This window comes from Oryctolagus cuniculus, chromosome 16, assembly GCF_051225735.1.
Source record: "Oryctolagus cuniculus isolate XC-2025 breed Fujian yellow rabbit chromosome 16, ASM5122573v1, whole genome shotgun sequence".
Lineage (NCBI taxonomy): Eukaryota > Metazoa > Chordata > Mammalia > Lagomorpha > Leporidae > Oryctolagus > Oryctolagus cuniculus.
Window position 1 is genome coordinate 84145915 of NC_142882.1, and position 23534 is coordinate 84169448.

General features: G+C 42.6%; 1 protein-coding gene across 6 annotated transcripts in view; it reads right to left on the bottom strand.

Moving 5' to 3' along the window:
* RUNDC3B (RUN domain containing 3B) overlaps positions 1–23534 on the bottom strand; it is a 173409-nt gene that overhangs the window by 69010 nt on the left and 80865 nt on the right. For all 6 annotated transcript variants that reach the window (XM_002713831.6, XM_002713833.6, XM_017344326.4 and 3 more), the window contains one exon: positions 16789–16957. In XM_002713831.6, coding sequence (XP_002713877.1) covers positions 16789–16957 — 169 coding nt within the window. The remainder of the gene's footprint in view (positions 1–16788; positions 16958–23534) is intronic.

Consider the following 23534-nt stretch of genomic DNA (forward strand, 5'->3'; position numbering starts at 1 on the left):
CCAGTCGGGGCGCCGGATTCTGTCCCGGTTGCCCCTCTTCCAGGCCAGCTCTCTGCTGTGGCCAGGGAGTGCAGTGGAGGATGGCCCAAGCACTTGGGCCCTGCACCCCATGGGAGACCAGGAGAAGTACCTGGCTCCTGCCTTTGGATCAGTGCGGTGTGGCGGCCGCAGCGCGCTGGCCGCGGCGGCCATTGGAGGGTGAACCAACGGCAAAGGAAGACCTTTCTCTCTGTCTGTCTCTCTCACTGTCCACTCTGCCTGTCAAAAAAATAAAAATAAAAAACAAACAAAAAACACAGCCCTGATTATAGAATGACCAGTTAGATATCTGCTTCTCTGTGTTTTTTTTTTTTTTTTCCAGAAACACGTACACACTACATTTTAGCACCAACATGGTACTGGAAGACAGGCTTAGGGACTGTTCTACATCTATATGTATCAGCTTTGTATGCGTGGGCAAGTTACTTAACTTCTCAGATGTCTCATCATCTAAAAATTAGGAACAGTAAGAGTACCTAATTGGACAGATGAAACGAATCAGTACAGGTAAACTACTAAGAACAGTGCAATGTGTGAGTTATTATCTAACAAGTCATGGATATGAGACTACTTGGCTTGATTCTCTCACCTCCTACTCATTTATTCATTCTTTGTCCTGCTCTGCTTTCTGAACCTTTAAACTGAATTTCTGAATTTAGAAAATCCTGGTTTGAATTCCAGTAGCTCTTTCACGTTTTCTGCTTCTTTCTTTCTGATGGTAGCCTTTTTTTTTGCAAGGCAGTTAGACAGTGAGAGAGAAAGAGAGAGAGAGTTATAGACACAGAGTTATAGACACAGAGTTATAGAGTTATAGACAGAGAAAGGTCTTCCTTCCATTGGTTCACCCCCAAAATGGCCAATTTGGCCGGCAAGCTACACCAATCCCAAGCCAGGTGCTTCCTCCTGGTCTCCCATGCAGGTGTAGGGCCCAAGCACCTGGGCCATCCTCCAGTGACTTCCCAGGCCACAGCAGAGGGCTGGACTGGAAGAGGAGCGACCGGGACAGAATCTGATGCCTCAACTGGGACTACAAACCGGGGTGCCGGCGCAGCAGGTGGAGTATTAGCCTAATGAGCCAAGTCACCAGCCAGCTTATTCTTTTTAGTTGCAAAGTGCTTTTTTTTGCATTTTTTCATTTTTTAAATTTTATTTAATGAATATAAATTTCCAAAGTACAGCTTATGGAGTACAATGGCTTCCCCCCCATAACTTCCCTCCCACCCTCAACCCTCCGCTTTCCCACTCTCTCTCCCCTTCCATTCACATCAAGATTCATTTTCAATTCTCTTATATACAGAAGATCAGTTTAGTATATATTAAGTAAGATTTGAACAGTTTGTACCCACATAGAAACATAAAGTGAAAAATACTGTTTGAGTACTAGTTATACCATTAACTCACATTGTACAACATATTAAGGACAGAAATCCTACATGAGGAGTAAGTGCACAGTGACTCCTGTTGTTGACTTAACAAATTGACACTCTGGTTTATGGCAGCAGTAATCACCCTAGGCTCTTGTCATGAGTTGCCAAGACTATGGAAGCCTTTTGAGTTCACCGACTCTTATCATATTTAGACAAGGCCATGGTCAAAGTGGAAGTTCTCTCCTCCCGTCAGAGAAAGGTACCTCCTTCTTTGATGACCCATTCTTTCCACTGGGATCTCACTCGTGGAGATCTTTCATTTAGGTTTTTTTTTTTTTTCCCCCAGAGTGTCTTGGCTTTCCATGCCTGAAATACTCTCATGGGCATTTCAGCTGGATCCGCATGCCTTAAGGGCTGATTCTGAGGCCAGAGTGCTGTTAGGACATTTGCCATTCCATGGTTCTGCTGTGTATCTCACTTCCCATGTTGGATCATTCTCTCCCTTTTTGATTCTATCAGCTAGTATTTGCAGACACTATTCTTGTTTATGTGATCCCTTTGATTCTTAGTCCTATCATTACGATCAATTGTGAACAGAAATTGATCACTGGGACTAGTGAGATGGCATTGGTACATGCCACCTTGATGGGATTGTATTAGAATCCCCTGGTATGTTTCTAATTCTACCATTTGGGGCAAGTCCGATTAAGCATGTCCCAAATTATACATCTCTTCCCTCTCTTATTCCCACTCTATATTTAACAGGGATCACTTTTCAGTTAAGTTTCAACACTTAAGAATAACTTGTATTAATTACAGAATTCAACCAATAGTATTAAGTAGAACAACCAAAAAAAATACTAAAAGGGATAAAGTATTGTTGCTCCCCCTCTTCATGGAGGAACGACACTAAACCCTGCCTAGGCTTCATATCCGAGTTACGGCACCATTATGTCGCTCCCCGTCTTCGTGGGGGAACGACACAGGACCCTGCGCTGTTCTTTTGTCTGCTCGGCCCTCCCTGGGTTTGCTGCTGGTTCTTCCCGGGTTGGCTACCATCCCTTCCACCTCCGTGGAAGGGCGGTTCCCCCTAGCCACTTTCCCCACTTCCGCGGGGGAGCGGCACACCGCCGGCCGGCTCTCTCGGGGGCTGCACAGGTGTTCCTTCAGATGTTCCCCTTAGATGTTCCTGGTGCAAGTTGTCTCTCTCCTCCTTTATAGTCCTCTTCCGCCAATCCCAACTCGGCTGCCCACACGCCAAGTACGCTGCTCTCCTCCAATCAGGAGCAGGATCAGCTCCTGGAGGTCATCACTCAAGTTGGCAAGAGGCAGCTGCGTAGAAGCTGTTTCCTCCTCTCCCAGCGCCATATTGTGGGAGAGCAGATGCATAGAATAAGTCTTAATTCCAGTAACTTAGTCTAGTCCGAGTTGCTCCCCACAGATCCCCCTTTCTTTTTATTTTTTGGCGTTGATACACGCCTGTCTTCGGTGCCCCGCGGCACACACTCTGTTCTGCTTGCTAGAGTTGCCCACAGGTGCTTACAAGCCCTACCAATCAGGCAAACCGAATCCGGGTCCTCTCTTCGCCATGTTGTGAGGAGGTTTTTAGGCGCTGATGCGTGCCTGTGTTCGGTGCCCTGCAGCGCATGCTCTGCTCTGCTAGAACTGCCTGCAGGTGCTTACAAACCCTATCAATCAGGCAAACCGAATCCAAGCCTTCTCATTGCCGTATTGTGGGGAGACTTATTGGTGTTGATAACGTGCCTATCTTGGTGACCTGCAGCTCATACTCTGGTCGAGCTGCCTGCTGGTGCTTACCGCCTAATCAGGCAGACCGAATCCAAGCCTTCTCATTGCGGTATTGTGGGGAGACTTATTGATGTTAATTCGTGCCTGTCTTCGGTGACATGCGGCGCATAAGCTGCTAGCCGCCCGCAGGTGCTCACCACCTCCCTAATCAGGCAGACTGAATCCAAGCTCTCTCATTGCCATGTTGAGGGGAGGCCTTATTTTTCTCTATTTCTCTATCTCTGGGCATTCCTATTTCTCTCATTTTACTTCTAAACTTCTGTTTCTCTTATCTCCGCGGCTTCCCGGCGCCCGCCCCGAGGCTGCTTCTCGGCGGCTTCCCAGCTCTGAGCCGCTTCAGCCCACGCTTCTCTCATCTGCGCGGCTTCCCGGCGCCTGCCCTGTGGCGGGCTCCCGGCTCCACGCGGCTCGGCTTCGCACGCACACTCCGCGGTCTCCACGCCCTTCGCGTCTGCACCACGGCCTCGCTCCAGCCCCGCGTTCCCTATCTATTCACGCCCCGTGCTCTCTCTGCACGCGGCGGCTTCCGCGAATCACACAGCGTAGCTCACATTTCCGCCACCGGCATTCAGTCCAAGTTCCCCGGACTAACCTGGCGAATTCCAACCTGGCAGCCCACGTCTCTGCCTCTGGTTCCAGATTTTCGCCTTTTGCTCCCCGGGCTGACTTGAAGAATTCCAAGCTGGCTTACGTCTCCGCCTCGGCCTGCACTCGCGGCTTCATCCTCCCTAACATTTTTCTCTACCCGGTATGTTTCCCTAAGTTTTCTTCCAACAATATTCCTCCCTCATTTCTCCTGGCCTCTCCCCACAGTCCGTATCCAAGTCTAAGTTTCTTATAGGTTTCACTTTCACTTTCAACCTGCAGTCCGTATCTGAGTCTAAGTTTCTTCTTGCTTTCACTTTAAATCCTAACTTCTTTCCCACAGTCCGTATCCGAGTCTGTTTGTTCTAGCTTTCACTTTCGCTTTCGACCTTAGAGATTTCTCCCAGCTTCCCCCCCGTAGTCTGTATCCGAGTCTATGCCTAGGCTTTCAATAGCTTCTTCCGGCACCTTTTTCCGTCCGGCTTTTCCCTAGGCTCTTTGCTAGTCTCTCTCTCCGGTAATTTCCCACTTCTTCCTGTTTCTTCCCTCCTAGGTTTCCTATCCGAGTCACGGCACCATTATGTCGCTCCCCCTCTTCGTGGAGGAACGACACTAAACCCTGCCTAGGCTTCATATCCGAGTTACGGCACCATTATGTCGCTCCCCGTCTTCGTGGGGGAACGACACAGGACCCTGCGCTGTTCTTTTGTCTGCTCGGCCCTCCCTGGGTTTGCTGCTGGTTCTTCCCGGGTTGGCTACCATCCCTTCCACCTCCGTGGAAGGGCGGTTCCCCCTAGCCACTTTCCCCACTTCCGCGGGGGAGCGGCACACCGCCGGCCGGCTCTCTCGGGGGCTGCACAGGTGTTCCTTCAGATGTTCCCCTTAGATGTTCCTGGTGCAAGTTGTCTCTCTCCTCCTTTATAGTCCTCTTCCGCCAATCCCAACTCGGCTGCCCACACGCCAAGTACGCTGCTCTCCTCCAATCAGGAGCAGGATCAGCTCCTGGAGGTCATCACTCAAGTTGGCAAGAGGCAGCTGCGTAGAAGCTGTTTCCTCCTCTCCCAGCGCCATATTGTGGGAGAGCAGATGCATAGAATAAGTCTTAATTCCAGTAACTTAATCTAGTCCGAGTTGCTCCCCACAAGTATTAAGTTGCACATATTACAATAGTCAGGACAAGGGCTGATCAAGTCACCATTTCTCATAGTGCCCATTTCACTTCAGCAGGTTTCCTTTTGGGTGCTTGGTTAGTTGTCACTGATCGGGGAGAACATACGATATTTGTCCCTTTGGGACTGGCTTATTTCACTCAGCATGATGTGTTCCAGATTCCTCCATTTTGTTGCAAATGACCAGGTTTCATTATTTTTGACTGCTGTATAGTATTCTATAGAGTACATATCCCATAATTTCTTTATCCAGTCTACTGTTGATGGGCATTTAGGTTGATTCCATGTCTCAGCTATTTTGAATTGAGCTGCAATAAACATTAAGGTGCAGACAGCTTGTTTGTTTGCCAACTTATTTCCTTTGGGAAAATTCCAAGGAGAGGAATGGCTGGGTTGTATGGTAGGGTTATATTCAGCTTTCTGAGGAATCTCCAGACTGACTTCCACAGTGGCTTAACCACTTTGCATTCCCACCAATAGTGGGTTAGTGTCCTTTTTTTCCCCACAAGCTTGTCAGCATCTGTTGTTGGTAGATTTCTGTATGTGAGCCATTCTAACTGGGGTGAGGTGAAACCTCATTGTGGTTTTGATTTTCATTTCCCTGATGGCTACTGATCCTGAACATTTTTTCATGTGTCTGTTGGCCATTTGGATTTCCTCTTTTGAAAAAAGTATATTGAGGTCCTTGGCCCATCTCTTAAGTGGGTTGTTTGTTTTGTTGTTGTGGAGTTTCTTGATCTCTTTGTAGATTATGGTTATTAACCCTTTATCTGTTGCATAGTTTGCAAATATTCTTCCCATTCTGTCAGTTGCCTCTTCACTTTCCTGACTGTATCTTTTGAAGTACAGAAACTTCTCAATTTGATGCAATCCCAAATGTTAATTTTGGCTTTGACTGCCTGTGCTTCTGGGGTCTTTTCCAAGAAGTCTTTGCCTGTGCCTATATCTTCCAGGGTTTCTCCAATGTTCTCTAATAATTTGATGGTGTCTGGTCGTAGATTTAGGTCTTTAATCCACGTTGAGTGGATTTTTGTGTAAGGTGTAAGGTAGGGGTCTTGCTTCATGCTTCTGCACGTAGAAATCCAGTTTTCCCAGCACCATTTACTGAATAGACTGTCCTTGCTCCAGGGATTGGTTTTGGACCCTGGATCAAATATAAGTTGGCTGTAGATGTTTGGGTTGATTTCTGGTGTTTCTATTCTGTTCCATTGGTCTATCCACCTGTTTCTGTACCAGTACCATGCTGTTTTGATTACAACTGCCCTGTAGTATGTCCTGAAATCTGGTATTGTGATGCCTCTGGCTTTGTTTTTGTTGTACAAGATTGCTTTAGCTATTCGAGGTCTCCTGCGTCTACATATGAATTTCAGCATCATTTTTTCTAGAACTGAGAATGTCTTTGGTATCTTGATTGGTATCATATTGAATCTGTAAAGTGCTTTTGGGAGAATGGACATTTTGATGATGTTGATTCTTCCAATCCATGAGCATGGAAGATTTTTCCATTTTTTGGTATCCACTTCTATTTCGTTTTTTAAGATTTTATAATTCTCATCGTAGAGATCTTTTACGTCCTTGGTTACGTTTATTCCAAGGTATTTGATTGTTTTTGTAGCTATTGTGAATGGGATCGATCTTAGAAGTTCTTTCTCAGCCATGGTATTGCCTGCGTATACAAAGGCTATTGATTTTTGTGCATTGAGTTTATATCCTGCTACTTTGCCAAACTTTCCTATAAGTTCCAATCGTCTCTTAGTAGAGTTCTTTGGATCCCCTAAATAAAGAATCATATCGCCCACAAAGAAGGATAGTTTGACTTCTTCCTTCCCAATTTGTTTCCCTTTAATTTCTTTTTATTGACTGATGGCTTTGGCTAAAACTTCCAGAATTATGCTGAATAGCAGTGGTGAAAGTGGGCATCCCTGTCTGGTACCAGATCTCAGTGGAAATGCTTCCAACTTTTCCCCATTCAATAGGATGCTGGCCGTGGGTTTTTCATAAATTGCTTTGATTGGATTAAGGAATGTTCCTTCTATACCCAATTTGCTTAGAGTTTTCATCATGAAAGGGTGTTGAATTTTATCGAATGCTTTCTCTGCATCTATTGAGATAATCATATGGTTTTTCTTCTGCAGTTTGTTAATGTAGTGTATCACACTGATTGATTTGCAAACACTGAACCATCCCTGAATACCATGGATAAATCCCACTTGGTCTGGGTGGATGATTTTTCTGATGTGTTGTTGTACTCTATTGGTGAGAATTTTATTGAGGATTTTCATGTCAATTTTCATCAGGGATATTGGTCTATAATTTTCTTTCAATGATGCATCTTTCTCTGGCTTAGGGATTAAGGTGATGCTGGCTTCACAGAAAGAATTTGGGAGGATTCTCTCTTTTTCGATTGTTCTGAAGAGTTTGAGAAGAATTGGAGTTAGTTCTTTAAATGTCTGGTAGAATTCAGCAGTGAATTCATTTGGTCCTGGGCTTTTCTTTGTTGGGAGGGCCTTTATTACTGTTTCAATTTCTTTCTCAGTTATGGGTCTATTTAGGTTTTCTATGTCTTCATGGTTCAATTTAGGTAGGTTGCATGTGTCCAGGAATCTATCCATTTCTGATAGCTTTCCCTGTTTGCTGGCATACAAGTCCTTGTAGTAATTTCTGATGATTCTTTTTATTTCTGTGGTGTCTGTTGTTACATTTCCTTTTTCATCTCTGATTTTATTGATTTGGGTCTTTTTTTAATTTTTTGACAGGCAGAGTGGACAGTGAGAGAGAGAGACAGACAGAGAGAAAGGTCTTCCTTTGCCGTTGGTTCACCCTCCAACGGCCGCCACGGCCGGTGCGCTGCGGCTGGTGCACCGCACTGATCCAATGGCAGGAGCCAGGTACTTCTCCTGGTCTCCCATGGGGTGCAGGGCCCAAGCGCTTGGGCCATCCTCCACTGCACTCCCTGGCCACAGCAGAGAGCTGGCCTGGAAGAGGGGCAACCGGGACAGAATCCGGCGCCCCGACCGGGACTAGAACCCGGTGTGCCAGCGCCACAAGACAGAGGATTAGCCTAGTGAGCCGTGGCACCGGCCCGATTTGGGTCTTTTCTCTTCTTTTTTTAGTTAGTTGAGTCAATGGTGTATCAATTTTATTCATTTTTTCAAAAAACCAGTTCTTCGCTTGGTTGATTTTTTTAGATTTTTTTTTGGATTCAATCCTGTTAATTTCTTCTCATTTTAATTATTTCTCTTCTCCTACTAGATTTGGGTCTGGTTTGCTGCAGTTTTTCTAGATCCTTGAGATGCGTTGAAAGCTCATTTATTTGGTGCCTTTCCAATTTCTTGATGTAGGCACCTATTGCTATAAACTTTCCTCTCAACACTGCTTTTGCTGTATCCCATAAGTTTTGATATGTTGTATTGTTATCTTCATTTACTTCCAGAAAGTTTCTGATTTCTCTTTTGATTTCTTCTATGACCCACTGTTCATTCAGGAGCATGTTGTTCAATCTCCATGTGTTTGCATACGCTCCAGGGATTCCTGAATTGCTAATTTCCACCTTCATTCTGCTGTGGTCTGAGAAGCTGCATGGTATGATTCTAATTCTTTTGAATTTGCTGAGACTTGCTTTATGGCCTAGTATGTGGTCAATCCTAGAGAAGGTTCCATGCACTGCTGAGAAGAATGTAAAATCTTTAAATGTAGAATTGAAAGTCCTGTAGTTATCTGTTAGATCCATTTGGGCAATAGTGTCAATTAAAACTGCTGTTTCCTTGTTGATCTTCTGTCTGGTTGATCTGTCTATTTCTGAGAGTGGAGTATTGAAGTACCCCAGTACTATTGTATTGGAATCTAAGTCTCCCTTTAAGTCCCTTAACATATCTTTTAAATAAACCAGTGCCCTATAATTAGGTGCATATACATTTATAATAGTTACATCTCCCTGTTGAATTGAACCCTTAATGATTATATAGTACCCCTCTTTGTCTCTCTTAACAGTTTTTGTATTAAAGTTTATTTTGTCTGTTATTAATATGGCTACACCTGCTTTCTTTTTGGTTTCTGTTGGCATGGAATATCTTTTTCCAACCTTGCAAAGTGCTTTCAATTTCTCTGAGGATGTTAGAATTTTTTCTTTAAAGTACTCTTCTATCCCACTTTATGTTATCTAATTCTTATGTCTTTTTTTTAAAAGATTTATTTATTTATTTGAAAGTCAGAGTTACACAGAGCAGGAGAGGCAGAGAGAGAGAGAGAGAGAGAGAGAGAGAGAGGTCTTCCATCCATTGGTTCACTCCTCAATCAGCCACAACGGCTGCAGCTGCACCAATCTGAAGCCAGGAGCCAGGAGCTTCCTCGGGGTCTACCATGTGGGTGCAGGGGCCCAAGGACTTGGGCCACTGCTTTCCCAGGCCATAGTAGAGAGCTGGGTCTGAAGAGGCACGGTTGGGCTCGAACCAGTGCCCATATGGAATGCTGGCGCTTCAGGCCAGGGCTTTAACCTGCTGTGCCACAGTGCCGAACGTTAATTCTTATGTCTTTAACAAGTTGTTTCAATGATTTTAGCTTTATAATACACATTAGTACATGGTTTTTATTTCAGATTTTGTTTCTGACAATTCTCAAATATTTGTTTTTGTGGGACACGTGTTTGGCACAGTGGTGAAGACACTGCTTCAGAAACTTGTGTCACACATCAGAGTCCCTTGGTTCCAGCCCTGGCTCCAATCATTTCCAGGCTTTAATATGCATCCTGGGATGGCGCTAGTACTTGGGTCCCTGCCACCCATGTGGGAAACCCAGATTGAGTTCCAGGTTCCTGTCTTTGGCCTGGCCCAGCCCTGGCTGCAGTGGGCACTAGAAGTGAACCAGCAGTTGGAAGTTCTCTCTCTCTTTCAGTTAGAATTTTTTAAATTTATTAGAAATTTTTGTTTTTCCATTATAAATATCTCAACAACTAAAGTTATTTCTTACAAATGAACAGTTTCACAAACTTTAAGTACAGATATTGCTTAATATGAGCCACACGTGGAAACCCATAAACATTAACAAAGAATACTCATATACCCCTCACCGTGATGAGTCACCATTACTTTCAGAGTAACAGAATGTCTTTCCATCATCGTACCCCCCTGCCTCCTCTGCAAAGATAAGATCTTGAGATGTGTTTTACCAACCTCTTGCATTTTCATCTGGTTTTACCCCAAATCTACAACACCCTAAAAACATACTGTTTAGCTTTGCTGGGTTTGTTTACATTCTTATGAAACCGGCTTTTGTATCGACATTGATGAGTCTAGCTGAAGATCATTTGCTCTCAATACTATGTATTATTCCATTGCATGAAAATTACCATTATCTACTCTCCTGTCAATAGTCATTTGGATCATTTTAATACAAACAATATTGCTGGGAACATATGTCGTATGTCTCCTGGAATGCATATTCGAGAATTCCCAGCAGCTGTGTTGAAGGACAGAAGCCCTGGGCATAGGCTACACGTACCTTCATGTTTACAAGTCCAAATTGTTCTTACTGCTGTGTTCATAGCAGCCACATTTCCACCTGCCATTCTGTCCACATGGCCTTACACTAGGTTTGTACTTCTGCAATATTCCTTCTTTTTCTGCTCTTATCAAGAATCCATATAAAACAAGAATCAGTGCTTTTTGAATATTTACTAGAATATATTTCCCAAACCATCCAAGCCTGATGAGTTTTTGGGGGCTGGGGAGGTATATAAATTTTAAACCACTTACTCAATTTTTAAAGTGGCCATGGGTCTATCAGTTTTGACAAGTAATGTTTATATAAATGCATCTATGTTTTTTAATTCATTGACATAAACTTGTTAAAATCATTCTCTAATAATTATTGGGAGGCTTTCTTTTTCTGTTGCAATTACCCTATGCCATCTGCTCTCTTTCCTTCTCAGAATTATCTACATGTACTATCAAAAAAATGCAATCATTCATTCTAGATTTATCTATTCAAGTTTTTACAATAATAAACTTTTTGTTTTATTCATTCCTTTTCTCTGGTTTTTATTTAATCAGTATCTGTTCTTATTCTACTAGTTTGCTTCTTTTTAACTGGTTTGGTTGTTCTTAACTTACTTTCTGGAAACTTATCTCCTTAATTGTCATTCAGTTCTTCCTAGCACTTCTGCAAGTAGTACACAAGTTGCAACTCACCTTTGTTACAGTGTACTGTTTTCATTCTAAGTATTTCCTTACTTCTTTAAATTCTCAAGGCTTGTAGTAAACTTTCTGTACTAATATAGCTTTACTGCATTGTGATCACTATTATAGCAAGTTTTTGGATATTTGTGAACATTTGTTTGTTTTTTAACTTTTATTTAATAAATATAAATTTCCAAAGTACAGCTTTTGGATTACAGTGGCTTGCCCCCCCCCAGTAACTTCCCTCAAACCTGCAACCCTCCCCTCTCCCGCTCCCTCGCCCATCCCATTCACATCAAGGTTCATTTTCAATTCTCTTTATATACAGAAGATCAATTTAGTATATATTTAATAAAGATTATATATTATATATATTAAGTAAATATTTCAACAGTTTGCACCCACAAAGAAACACAAAGTGTAAAGTACTGTTTGAGTACTAGTTATACCATTAACTCACATTGTACAACATATTAAGGGCAGAGATCCCACATGAGGAGTAAGTGCACAGTGACTCCTGTTGTTGACTCAACAAACTGACACTCTTATTTATGGCATCAGTAATCACCCTAGGCTCTTGTCATGAGTTGCCAAGGCTTTGGAAGTCTTTTGAGTTTGCCAACTCTGATCTTATTTAGACAAGGTCATAGTCAAAAAGGAAGTTCTTTCCTCCCTTCAGAGAAAGGTACCTCCTTCTTTGATGACCTGTTCTTTCCACTGGGATCTCACTCACAGAGATCTTTCATTTAGGTCATTTGTTTTTGTTTTCGTTTTTGCCACAGTGTCTTGGCTTTCCATACCTGAAATACTCTCATGGGCTTTTCAGCCGGATCCGAATGCCTTCAGGGCTGGTTCTGAGGCTTGAGTGCTGTTTAGGACATCTGCCATTCTAAAACATTTGTTTTATAACTTAGTATGTTCCACAAAAATTGTGTAGTAGGGCTGCTACTGTGGTACAGCAGGCTAAGCCCCTTCCTACAACACCAGTATTCCACACTGGAACACCAGCTCGAGCACTAGCTCTGCTTCCAATCCACTCCCTGCTAAGGTGCCTGAGCAAGCAGCAGAGTACTTGGGCCCCTCACCCACATGGGAGACTGGGAAGGAGTTCCAGGCTCCTAGCTTCAACAGATTATTAAATGTATGTAAAGTCAACACTTTTACTGATTCCTGGTGAATTTTTTTTTTTAAAAAAAGCAATACCTCTCTTTAGTCTAAAAAATGATTTTTGCCTTAATGTCTATGCTCATGATACTGGCACAGACTTCTTTTAATTAGTATTTGCCTAGTACATTTATCTCCCTAGTTTCGACTGTTCTGTCATTATCTTTTATGTCTCTCTTACAAACAGAATGTTGTTAAATGTTAAAGCTATTGTTTAATAAATTAAGAAATTGTCTTAATTGTGAAGTTTATGCCATTTACTTCCATTGTGAGGTTGTATCTTTTGGTTATATTTAGATTTCTACCACTTCATTTTATATCTCTTTTTATTATTTTTTTTCTAATTTACTCTCTTCTATTAATCTGATCAAGTTTTTCTATTTTTTTCCAACTACTCACTTAAAATTTAAACATTACATTTCTATTCTGTTAATTAAACTCCTAGATGTTAAATTTGAAAGCAGGCATCCACATTAAAAGTATCTTTTCTGGGGTCAGCGCTGTGGTGCAGTAGGTTAAGCCTCTGCATATGGTACCAGTATTTCATATGGGCACTGGTTTGAGCCCCTCGCTGCTCCACTTTTTTTTTTTTTTTTTTTTGACAGGCAGAGTGGACAGTGAGAGAGAGAGACAGAGAGAAAGGTCTTCCTTTGCCGTTGGTTCACCCTCCAATGGCCGCCGCGGCCGGCACGTTGCGGCAGGCGCACTGCACTGATCCGATGGCAGGAGCCAGGAGCCAGGTGCTTTTCCTGGTCTCCCATGGGGTGCAGGGCCCAAGCACCTGGGCCATCCTCCACTGCACTCCCTAGCCACAGCAGAGAGCTGGCCTGGAAGAGGGGCAACCGGGACAGAATCCGGCGCCCCGACCGGGACTAGAACCCGGTGTGCCAGTGCCGCAAGGTGGAGGATTAGCCTAGTGAGCCGCGGCGCCGGCCCCACTTTTTTTTTTTTTTTTTTTAAGAGTTATTTATCGGCCGGCGCCGCGGCTCACTAGGCTAATCCTCCGCCTAGCGGCGCCGGCACACCGGGTTCTAGTCCCGGTCGGGGCGCCGGATTCTGTCCCGGTTGCCCCTCTTCCAGGCCAGCCCTCTGCTGTGGCCAGGGAGTGCAGTGGAGGATGGCCCAGGTGCTTGGGCCCTGCACCTCATGGGAGACCAGGAAAAGCACCTGGCTCCTGGCTCCTGCCATCGGATCAGCGCGGTGCGCCTGCCGCAACGCGCCGGCCGCGGCGGCCATTGGAGGGTGAACCAACGGCAAAGGAAGACCTTTCTCTCTGTCTCTCTCTCTCTCACTGTCCACTCTGCCTGTCAAAAAAAAAAAAAAAAAAAAAAAAAAAAAGAGTTATTTATCCATTTGAAAGTCAGAGTTACACACAGAGAGAAGGAGAGGCACAGACAGAGAGAGAGGTCTTCCATCTGCCAGTTCACTCCCCACTGGCAGCAACGGCCAGAGCGGTGCCGATCCAAGGCCAGGAGCCAGGAGCTTCTTCTAGGTCTGGATCAGAAGTGGAGCGACCAGGACTCGAAACGGCATCCATACGGGATACCGGCACTGCAGGCATCAGCTTTTACCTGCTATGCCACAGCGCTAGCAGAGCTGCTCCACTTTTGATCCAGCTCCCTGGGAAAGCAGCAGAAGATGGTCCAAGTGCTTGGGCCTCTGCATCCACATGGGAAACTCGGAAGAAGCTCCTGGCTCTTGGCTTCAGATAAGCCCGGCCCCAGCTGTTGCAGCCATCTGGGGAGTGAACCAACAGATCAGTCTCTGTCTCTTCCTTTCTGTAACTCTGCCTTCAACTAAAATAAATCTTTTTAAAAAAATGTCTTTACCCTCTTTGACTATTTAATACAAGGAGTTCCAAAAGCTTTGCTTCAGTCATAATCTCTTACTACTCTCTTATTCTTTTTGATATTCTTAGTATTTTAGTTCTACTTTGCCTTCATTTTCCCACAAGTAGGAAAATGAGTTCTCAAGAGATGGCTGTTAAATTTTCAGAAATTTTGTAAGTCATTTGATAAACATTGCTATTGTTAAAAACTGAATATGAGAATTTACAATAAATTATATTCATGAAGGTTACAACTATTCAAAATCTCTCACTTCCTAATTTATGACACTTAATATTATCTGTATTCCTGCAGTCATTTATATCTACTTCATCCACCTAGTCAAAACACTGCATACTGAATGACACTGCTGTGAATCCTTTGCAATTTTTGCCACCAGCAATGTCATTTTGGTATGTTTAAGTCAGCACGAAGAGAGGATTCATTGCAGAGAAACTGGCTAATTCTACAAATCGGGGCTCTTCCCTCCAGCACACCCCTGCCATCCCACACTGGTCATGAGTTTTTGTTTTCACCCAGTGAAGGTTTATTCACCAATGTACTTCTTACTCTACCACTCCGCATGTCACTCCTGCCTTCTAGGTCGAGTTTCCATTTGGAATGACTGTGTACCTTTCTCTGCTATTCCTCTATGGGTAGTAAATCACAAGAGCCTCGTTTAAGTGATTAGGCCCTCAGTCCCTGCGGCCTGCAGTGGCTTTACCTAATGTACTTAATCCTCTTGTTTGCAGGTCCTTCTGTGTTTCAAGTCCCTAAGGAGAACTTTTTCTCTGAGGCACAGCTCTCTAAGAAACTTTAAAATTGTATTCTATTCGGCATTTTCAAATTTTTAAAACAGAAAGACTTTCAGATGATCTTATCTGACTTCTTGCTGGGTACAGAAGTCTCTTTTAATAAGGTATGAAAGTTTTCTTTAGGGCTGGCACCGTGGCATAAAAAGTTAAGCCTTTGCCTGCAGCACTGGCACCCCATATGGGTGCCAATTTCACTTCAGATCCAGTTCCTTGCTAATGTGCCTGGGAAAGCAGCAGAAGATGGCCCAGGTGCTTGGAATCCTGCACCCACATGGCAGTCCTGGAAGAAGCTCCTGGCTCCTGGCTTCAGATGGGCCCAGCTCTGGCCACTGCAGCCATTTGGGGAGTGAACAGGCAGAGGGAAAATAGCTCTCTCTCTCTCTAACTCTGCCTTTCAAATAAATGTATCATTAAAAGAAGTTTTCTTTAGGGCCAGTTCTGTGGCGTAGCGGGTTAACGCCCTGGCCTGAAGCTCCCACAACCCATATGGGTGCCAGTTCTAGTCCCGGCTGCTCCTCTTCCGATCCAGCTCTCTGCTATGGCCTGGGATAGCAGTGGAAGATGGCCCAAGTCCTTGGGCCCCTGCACCCACATGGGAGACCCAGAGGAGGCTCCTGGCTCCTGGCTCCTGGCTTCAGATGGGCCCAGCTCTGGCTGTTGCAGCCAACTAGGGAGTGAATCATCAGATGGAAGACCTCTCTCTCTCTGTCTCTGCCTCTCTCTGTAACTCTCTTTCAAATAAATAAAATAAATCTTAAAAAAAAAGTTTTTTTATATATTTTTTCCAAGATTTCAACTTGCTATAATTGAGATGTTTTCATAGTCTAAGCAGTAGACTATTTGTATACAGTGGATCCATTCATATTTGTAAATGTATTACCATCTTTTCTATGCATTTTTAAAGATTTATTTTAATTATTTGAAAGAGTTACAGAGAAAGGCAGAGACAGAGAGAGAGAGGTCTTCTATCCATTGGTTCACTTCGCAGATGGCCGCACCGGCCAGAGCTGCGCCGATCCAAAGCCAGGAGACAGGAGCTTCTTCCAGGTCTCCCACATAGCCACAGGGGCCCAAGGACCTGGGCCATCTTCCACTGCTTTCCCAGGCCACAGCAGAGAGCTGGATCAGAAGAGAAGCAGCTGGGACTAGAAGCAGCGCCCATATGGGATGCCGGTGCTTCAGGCCAGGGCCTTAACCCACTGCACCACAGAGCTGGCCTCTCTTTATGCATTTAAAAACTATATTTCTATCATTAATTCCACTAGCCTTTCCCTATGTATTTATAAATGTATTACCATTTTTTCTATGCATTTAAAAATATACTTATATCACTAATTCCACTGGCCTTTCCCTATGTATTTTATCTATGAACAATATGCTTGAAGGATGAAAAGGGACAAATAGATAATATAATAAAAAGGTAAAAGTTACAATCTCCTGAAGATAAAGGCATTTTCTGTTTAGCTATGTACTCCACTTTGTGTACTACAGTGCTTGACATGCAGAGCTGCTAAAATTCCTAATTTAAAAAGAACAGACATGTGTACAGGTGATCACAACTAACATTTTCTAAAATTAATTACAGAAACTAAAAATTTTGAATATATAAACTCAACTGTTTTTAGTGATAGAATAAATGTCTTATTTTTATATTAAAACGTAAAATTAGGAGAAGTTGAACACATAAAATCTCCTAAAACTTCACCTGACTTTTAACCAAAAGGAGGACAAAGGGAAGGAGCAAAGGAACAATAATTTTATTCAGTTAAAAGATGTTTTTGCAGTGACAGTTCAAAGGCAATGAGACTCAAATTAAGTGACTTTGGACAACTGACAAATACCTTCTGTTCCAGGGTAAGCTGGTACTTCTGCTTCACTCTCTTACACTTGTTGAACCAACTGTTCTCATCCGTGATGAAGGGAGGCCCCACGTTCTCTGGAGTGCTGCTTTCACTACCACTGCTTCCCAAAGTCCTCAGCTCCTCCTCGTCACTGCTGATGCTATCAGAACTGGGAAGACCAACATTACACACAGAAATGAGTATGACGTTCAAACTGACTGTTAGGATTAACGTACCTGTATTTATAGATAAATTTAGCACTAAACACAGAATAATAATAATGATATTTTAAAGAAATTAGCTTCCTAAACAAATAGCGAGGAACCAAGGGCTGCTGGTTTCCTCTCACAAAAGCCTAGAGAAGATACACGAGTGATAACAGAACTAAGTAATCAGCATAAAAAACCACGAGAACATCCGGAAGACAGACGAAAGGCTCAGAAAGAAGAGAACCGGAAACTCCAGACGTGTGGGACGAGCATTCTAGTCAGGTTCTCTTCACTGCCTAACACGGGTGACTGACTGTCCAAGCTCCACAGAAAAGGACAGAAAGCAGGACAGAAAAGCAGCACTTCCAATTAATGGGCTATGACACAGGAGAGCATTCAGGACCGATCAAGAAGAAGGTAAAAGGGGTTCAGAAAAACCAGTCATTCTTAAGCATGTCCCACTACCTGCTCCACTTCCAGTCCAGCTCCCTGCTAGCGTGCCTGGGAAAGCAGTAGAGGAGAAGGGGTGGGCATCTGTCCAAACTCAGAAAGATCTGTTTATTTACAAAGTCTGCTTTTATTTTTTAAAAAATCTTTGCACTACACTCAAACTGAAAATGTACCTTAATCTTTGCCATGTGGCCCTACATAAATTCTCTGACCTACCTTGCAGGCTGACAGATTACAAGACCAGGAGTTCAGTCCTGCTCATACCTGAGAGGAAAGAATGCCCGACAGAAGGGCCACAAAGAACCTGGACAGACAGCCCTTGCTGGGTTTCCCTACGGCGCTGGCCCGTGTATCTGTCTTTTAAAACAACCCTATAAGTTGGTGCTGCGGCTCACTTGGCTAATCCTCCGCCTACGGCGCCGGCACCCTGGGTTCTAGTCCTGGTTGGGGTGCCAGATTCTGTCCCGGTTGCTCCTCTTCCAGTTCAACTCTCTGCTGTGGCCCAGGAGGGCAGTGGAGGATGGCCCAAGTGCTTGGGCCTTGCACCCGCATGGGAGACCAGGAGGAAGCACCTGGCTCCTGCCTTCGGATCTGTGCAGCCCCGGCAGTAGCGTCCATTTGGGAGGTGAACCAGCGGAAGGAAGGCCTTCTTCTCTGTATGTATGTATGTCTCTGTCTCTCTCTCACTGTCTAACTCTGCCTGTCAAAAAAAAAAAAAAAAAAAAAAAAAAAAAAAAACACCAACAAATGAACTGGTAACCACGTAGCCCTGATTTCTGTGAGTTGTTCTAAACAAATAATGGAGTATAAAGATGGTGCTGTGGGAATCCCAGCTTGTAGCCGATGGTCAGTTTCAAGCTCCAGAGTGCCAGATTCATGCCTCACATCAGATGTGAGAGCAGGTTTCGAACACTGAGCCCTTAACTAGTGAGATCAAACTGAGTTACAGGACACCCAGCTGAGGTCTGCTGCAGAAAACATTGCTTGCGTCCTGGTCGGGACAAAAACCATGTGTTGGGATCACAGAAGTGATCGGTGTTGTGAGTGTGTAATAAAAGGAGCTGAGTTTGATTTTTCCCACTCTATTCTGTGATATATGGAAATATCTAGAAAAGAGGGGCAATTAATGGTGGTGGGTAACTGCTAGTGAAAAGACCTTGACAGAAGAGAAGGGATGGGATGTGGGAACTAGGTCAAAGGTCTGGCCTTAGGTAGCAATGATTAATTTATCTTTACTAAAAGTAGATGGAACATTCCAAGAAGAGCAATTTAACAGCTTACTTGATCATGTTCAGTCTTTTTAAGTTAGCAATTTTGTTTGCAGAAATTTACCTCTTCAGTAAATAGCCATGTGGGTTTTTAAAGAGGTTTATTTGTTTTTATTTAAAGCTCAACATAATAGGATAAAGAAATACGGTGAGAGATCTTCTATCTATTGCTTCATTCCCCACATGCCCACAACAACTAAGGCTGGGCCAGCCCAAAGCTAGGAGCCTGGAATTCCATCCAGGTCTACCCCAGGGGGGCAGGACTCAACTACTTGAGCCATCCCCTGTTGCCTCTCAGGGAGCTCATTAGCAGGGAGCTGGACAGGAAGTAAAGGTGGGACTCCTTCAGCAGTGGCTTAACCCACTGTGCCACAATGCTTACACAACAACCATGTTTAAGCAAGATATAGCTCTAAGAATGTTGAAAACGGCATTATGTTTAACAGTGAAAACTTGGAAGAATCATGAAAGATCAACAATCGTTAGCTAACAGTATACTCCAAAAATTAATTGAAAATGAAATTAAAGGATAATTTTCAGTGCAGCAATTTTTTTCCTGTATAGCTTATTCATAATATATATCTCCCATGAATTTTTGAAGTACTCTTGTATATATAGATTCAAAGTTTTTTCTGCACCAAAATAAACTTGCTTTAATTCCAATTTCCATGACTTTTTTGAGATATCCTCTTACGAGATTTCTCTAGCTTAAAATCCAATGGGGAAAAAACATGTAAGGATGTGGAAGGTTAAAATTATATCAAATAGTAACTCAGGGAAAGCAACTCCAAATTTGTCTAATTAAGATATATTTCCACAGAAACAATTTCATTTTTAAACTATCAATTCTCTGTAGCAACTAGGATAGCTCAAATGTTTCCAAAAAGAAAAATCCTAAGGTCAGGAATACCAAGTGGCTATGACTAGGCTGAACTGGTTCTGCCTTTCTCACTTTCCATTTTACAACAGGATAACAGGAATTCTTCAGCATACAAAGAAGGACAAATTATACATACAAGTTTAGATCAGTGCACCAAAGACAAAATTAAAGAAAAAATAAACGAAAAGTGGCTAAGCAGTTGGGGATAAAGGGTCTAAATGATTAAATTCACTCTAAGAGGGGCCAGCCTTGTAGGGCAGCAGGCTGAGCTAACGCCTGCCGCACTGGCATCCCATATCAGAGCACAGTATGGCTGCTCATCTCCAATCCAGCTCCTGAATTGCATCTGGGAAGCAGGAGAAAAGGACCCCAGTACTTGGGCCCTGTCACCCATGGGGGACCCAGATGGGGTTTTGGGCTAACCTTGGCCTGGCCCAGCCCTGGCCATGGAGGCTGTCTGGGGAGTGAGCCAGTGGATGGAAGATCTTTTGTCTCTCATTGTATTTCAAATAAATAAATGGGTAGATCTTAAAAAAAAAAAAAAAATTCAAGGACCAGCAGTTGTGGCACAGTGAGTTAAGCAGCAACCTGGGACACCAGCATCCCGTATGAGTACCAGCTCAGGTCCTGGCTACTCCACTTCCAATCCAGCTCCCTGCTGATGAGCCTGGGAAAAGCAGCGAGAATGGCTGAAGTACTGGGGCCCAACTACCCAGATAGGAGGCCTGGATGGAGTTCCAAGCTCCTGGCTTTGGCATGGTTCAGTCCCAACCGTTGCAGTCATTCCAGGAGTAGAACGGCAGGTAGAAAATATCTCTCCCTCTCTCTGTAATTCTGCATTTCAAATAAATAAATCTTTTTTTAAAAGTTCATTATAAAAGCAGCAGTTGAGAAGATTCCATTATTTTATTTTTTTAAAGTATAGAGAAATATTAGTATTTATATTCAACTTATCTTTATCTTTTATTTATCATTTCCTAAATCATTCAAAATTTCTTTTCCATCTACGATGATCAAACTCCTTTCTCCAGATGACACCTTAATCTTTAATTCCAGACTTGTATTTTGCCCACTGTGCCACAACCCGTTATTTAATCTCTATGTGTTTCACTTTTCTCATCTGTAAAATAGAGATAGCAGTGCCTCCCTCTCTGGTATCTGAGAAGTAAATGAATTAATAGAAGGGAAGCACTTAGAAAAATGTCTTCTATAAAATAAGCATTCAATAAATATTATTTCAAACTATTAGTCATCCTCACAAAGTGTTCTATATTCTATAATATCTCAAAGCAGCATAATTTTATGCCTTCTGAAAACAGTCAGCTGTATTTCTTTTTTAGACTTATTATATATTATATATAATATAATATAATATATAATACTATATAATATTATTATATATGTTAATAATAATTAATTATTAATATTAATAATATAATATATATATATTATATATCCCTTTTCCCAAGGAATCAACTTACATAATCATATTAGAAATCTTGGTGTCCTACTATGGGAAACGGTGGCTTGATCAGCATAGCCCTGACTGTTAATGAACAACTTAATACATTATCCCTCTTAGTAGTTTTTTTATCTGTTCTACTTAATATGACTGGTTTAGTTCTGTAATTGATGCACAGTTATTCTTAAGTGTTGAAAATTAACTGAAATGTGATCCCTGTTGAACATGGGAGTGGGAATGGGAGAGGGAAGAGATGTATAATTTGGGACATGCTCAGGCTGACTTGCCCCAAGTGGTGTAGTTGGAAGCATACCAGGGGATTCCAATTCAATCCCATCGAGGTGGCATGTACCAATGCCATCTCACTGTTCCAGGTGATCAATTTCAGTTCACAGTTGGTCATGGTGGAGGGACTGGGAGTCAAAGGGAGCACATAGACAAGTCTAGTACCTGCTAACACTAACCGATGGAGTAAATAAAGGGGAGAGTGATCCAACATGGGAAGTGAGATACTCAGCAGACTCATAGAATGGCAGATGTCCTAAATAGCACTCTGGCCTCAGAATCAGCCCTAAAGGCATTCGGATCTGGCTGAAAAGCCCATGAGAGTATTTCAGGCATGGAAAGCCAAGACACTCTGGCAAAAGATCTCTGTGAGTGAGATCCCAGTGGAAAGAACAGGTCATCAAAGAAGGAGGTACCTTTCTCTGAAGGGAGGAGAGAACCTCCACTTTGACTATGACCTTGTCTAAACAAGATAAGAGTTGGAGAACTCAGAGGGCTTCCTTAGCCTTGGAAACTCATGACTGGAGCATAGGGAGATTACTGATGCCATAGACAGGAGTGTCAATTGGTAAAGTCAACAACAGGAGTCACTGTGCACTTACTCCTCATGTAGGATCTCTATCCTTAATGTGCTGTACATTGAGATTTAATGCTATAACGAGTACTCAAACAATATATTTCACTTTGTGTTTCTATGGGGGTGCAAACTGTTGAAATCCTTACTTAATGCATACTAAACTGATCCTCTGTAAAAAAAAAAAAAAAAAAAAAAAAAAAGAAATTATCAATTCCCAACTTGACTCTCACTGGGATTAAACATGACAATAGGTCTGCTCTGATTTCATCATCATTTAAAAAAAATTCATCTATTATTTTTCACTTTATGTTTCTGTGTGGGAGCAAACTGTTGAAATCCATACTTAATGTATACTAAGCTGATCTTCTGTATATTAAGATAATCGAAAATGAATCTTGATGTGAATGGAAGGGGAGAGGGAGTGGGAAAGGGGAGGGTTGTGGGTGGGAGGGACGGTATGGGGGGGAAGCCATTGTAATCCATAAGTCGTACTTTGGAAATTTATATTCATTAAATAAAAGTTTAAAAAAAAAAAAAAGAAATCTTGGTGTCCTAATCCTCTCTTCCTCCTTCCTTACCATCCAAAATATCTTCACACTCCTAGCTCTGAAATGTTAATGACTTCTCTTATTGGACAGAGATTGTCTTATAGGTAAGGACTGTATTCTTTTCCAGAAATTCATAAAGTTCTCATATTCTCCATATTTATGATCCCAGGCAACAAGAAAAATGTCTCTCCTATGTTAGGCATACAACAAATGGTCAATGTATGTGTCCTTACATTATTTTTAGTCATTATATATATATATATATATATATATATATACACACACACATACACACTTAATACCTTACAGCTCCAGTCTGATTATAACATTTTAGAAATATATAAAGGTCATCATTCTATTCAACAAATTTCAAGCAGATTTTAACAACATCTGTAAGTTTCATCTGATTAATTTTCAATGCTGATGAAAGTGTGAGAAACCCAGAACTCTGCTAAAATACTGGTAGTAGGAAAAAATGGTAAAAATCTTTCATACGATATACTTTGAGTCATAACTTATTTTCATTTAATGTACTGTAATAACTGAAAATTTACAATTGAAACAAAATTATTTGTACAATGTTCATTATTCTCTTTATAATGGAGACATGGAAAACACCCTAAATAGTGAGTTATGGTTTTCAAATTTCAATGGATTGTTTCAGAGCTATTAAAGATTTTACTCTTTTTTTTTTTTTTGGACAGGCAGAGTTAGACAGTGAGAGAGAGAGAGAGACAGAGAGAAAAGTCTTCCTTCTGTTGGTTCACCCCCTCAAATGGCCACTACGGCCGGCGCGCTATGCTGATCCAAAGCCAGGAGCCAGGTGCCTCCTCCTGGTCTCTCATGCAGGTGCAGGGCCCAAGCACTTGGGCCATCCTCCACTGCCTTCCTATGCCACAGCAGAGAGCTGGACTAGAACCTGGGGTGCCAGTGCCGCAGGCAGAGGATTAACCTAGTGAGTCATGGCACTGGCCAAGATTTTACTCTTTTATAAGGATTACAGCAATATAAATGTCTCTGTTATGTAAAAACTACATGCTGGGATTACAATCATGTAAACAGTATGT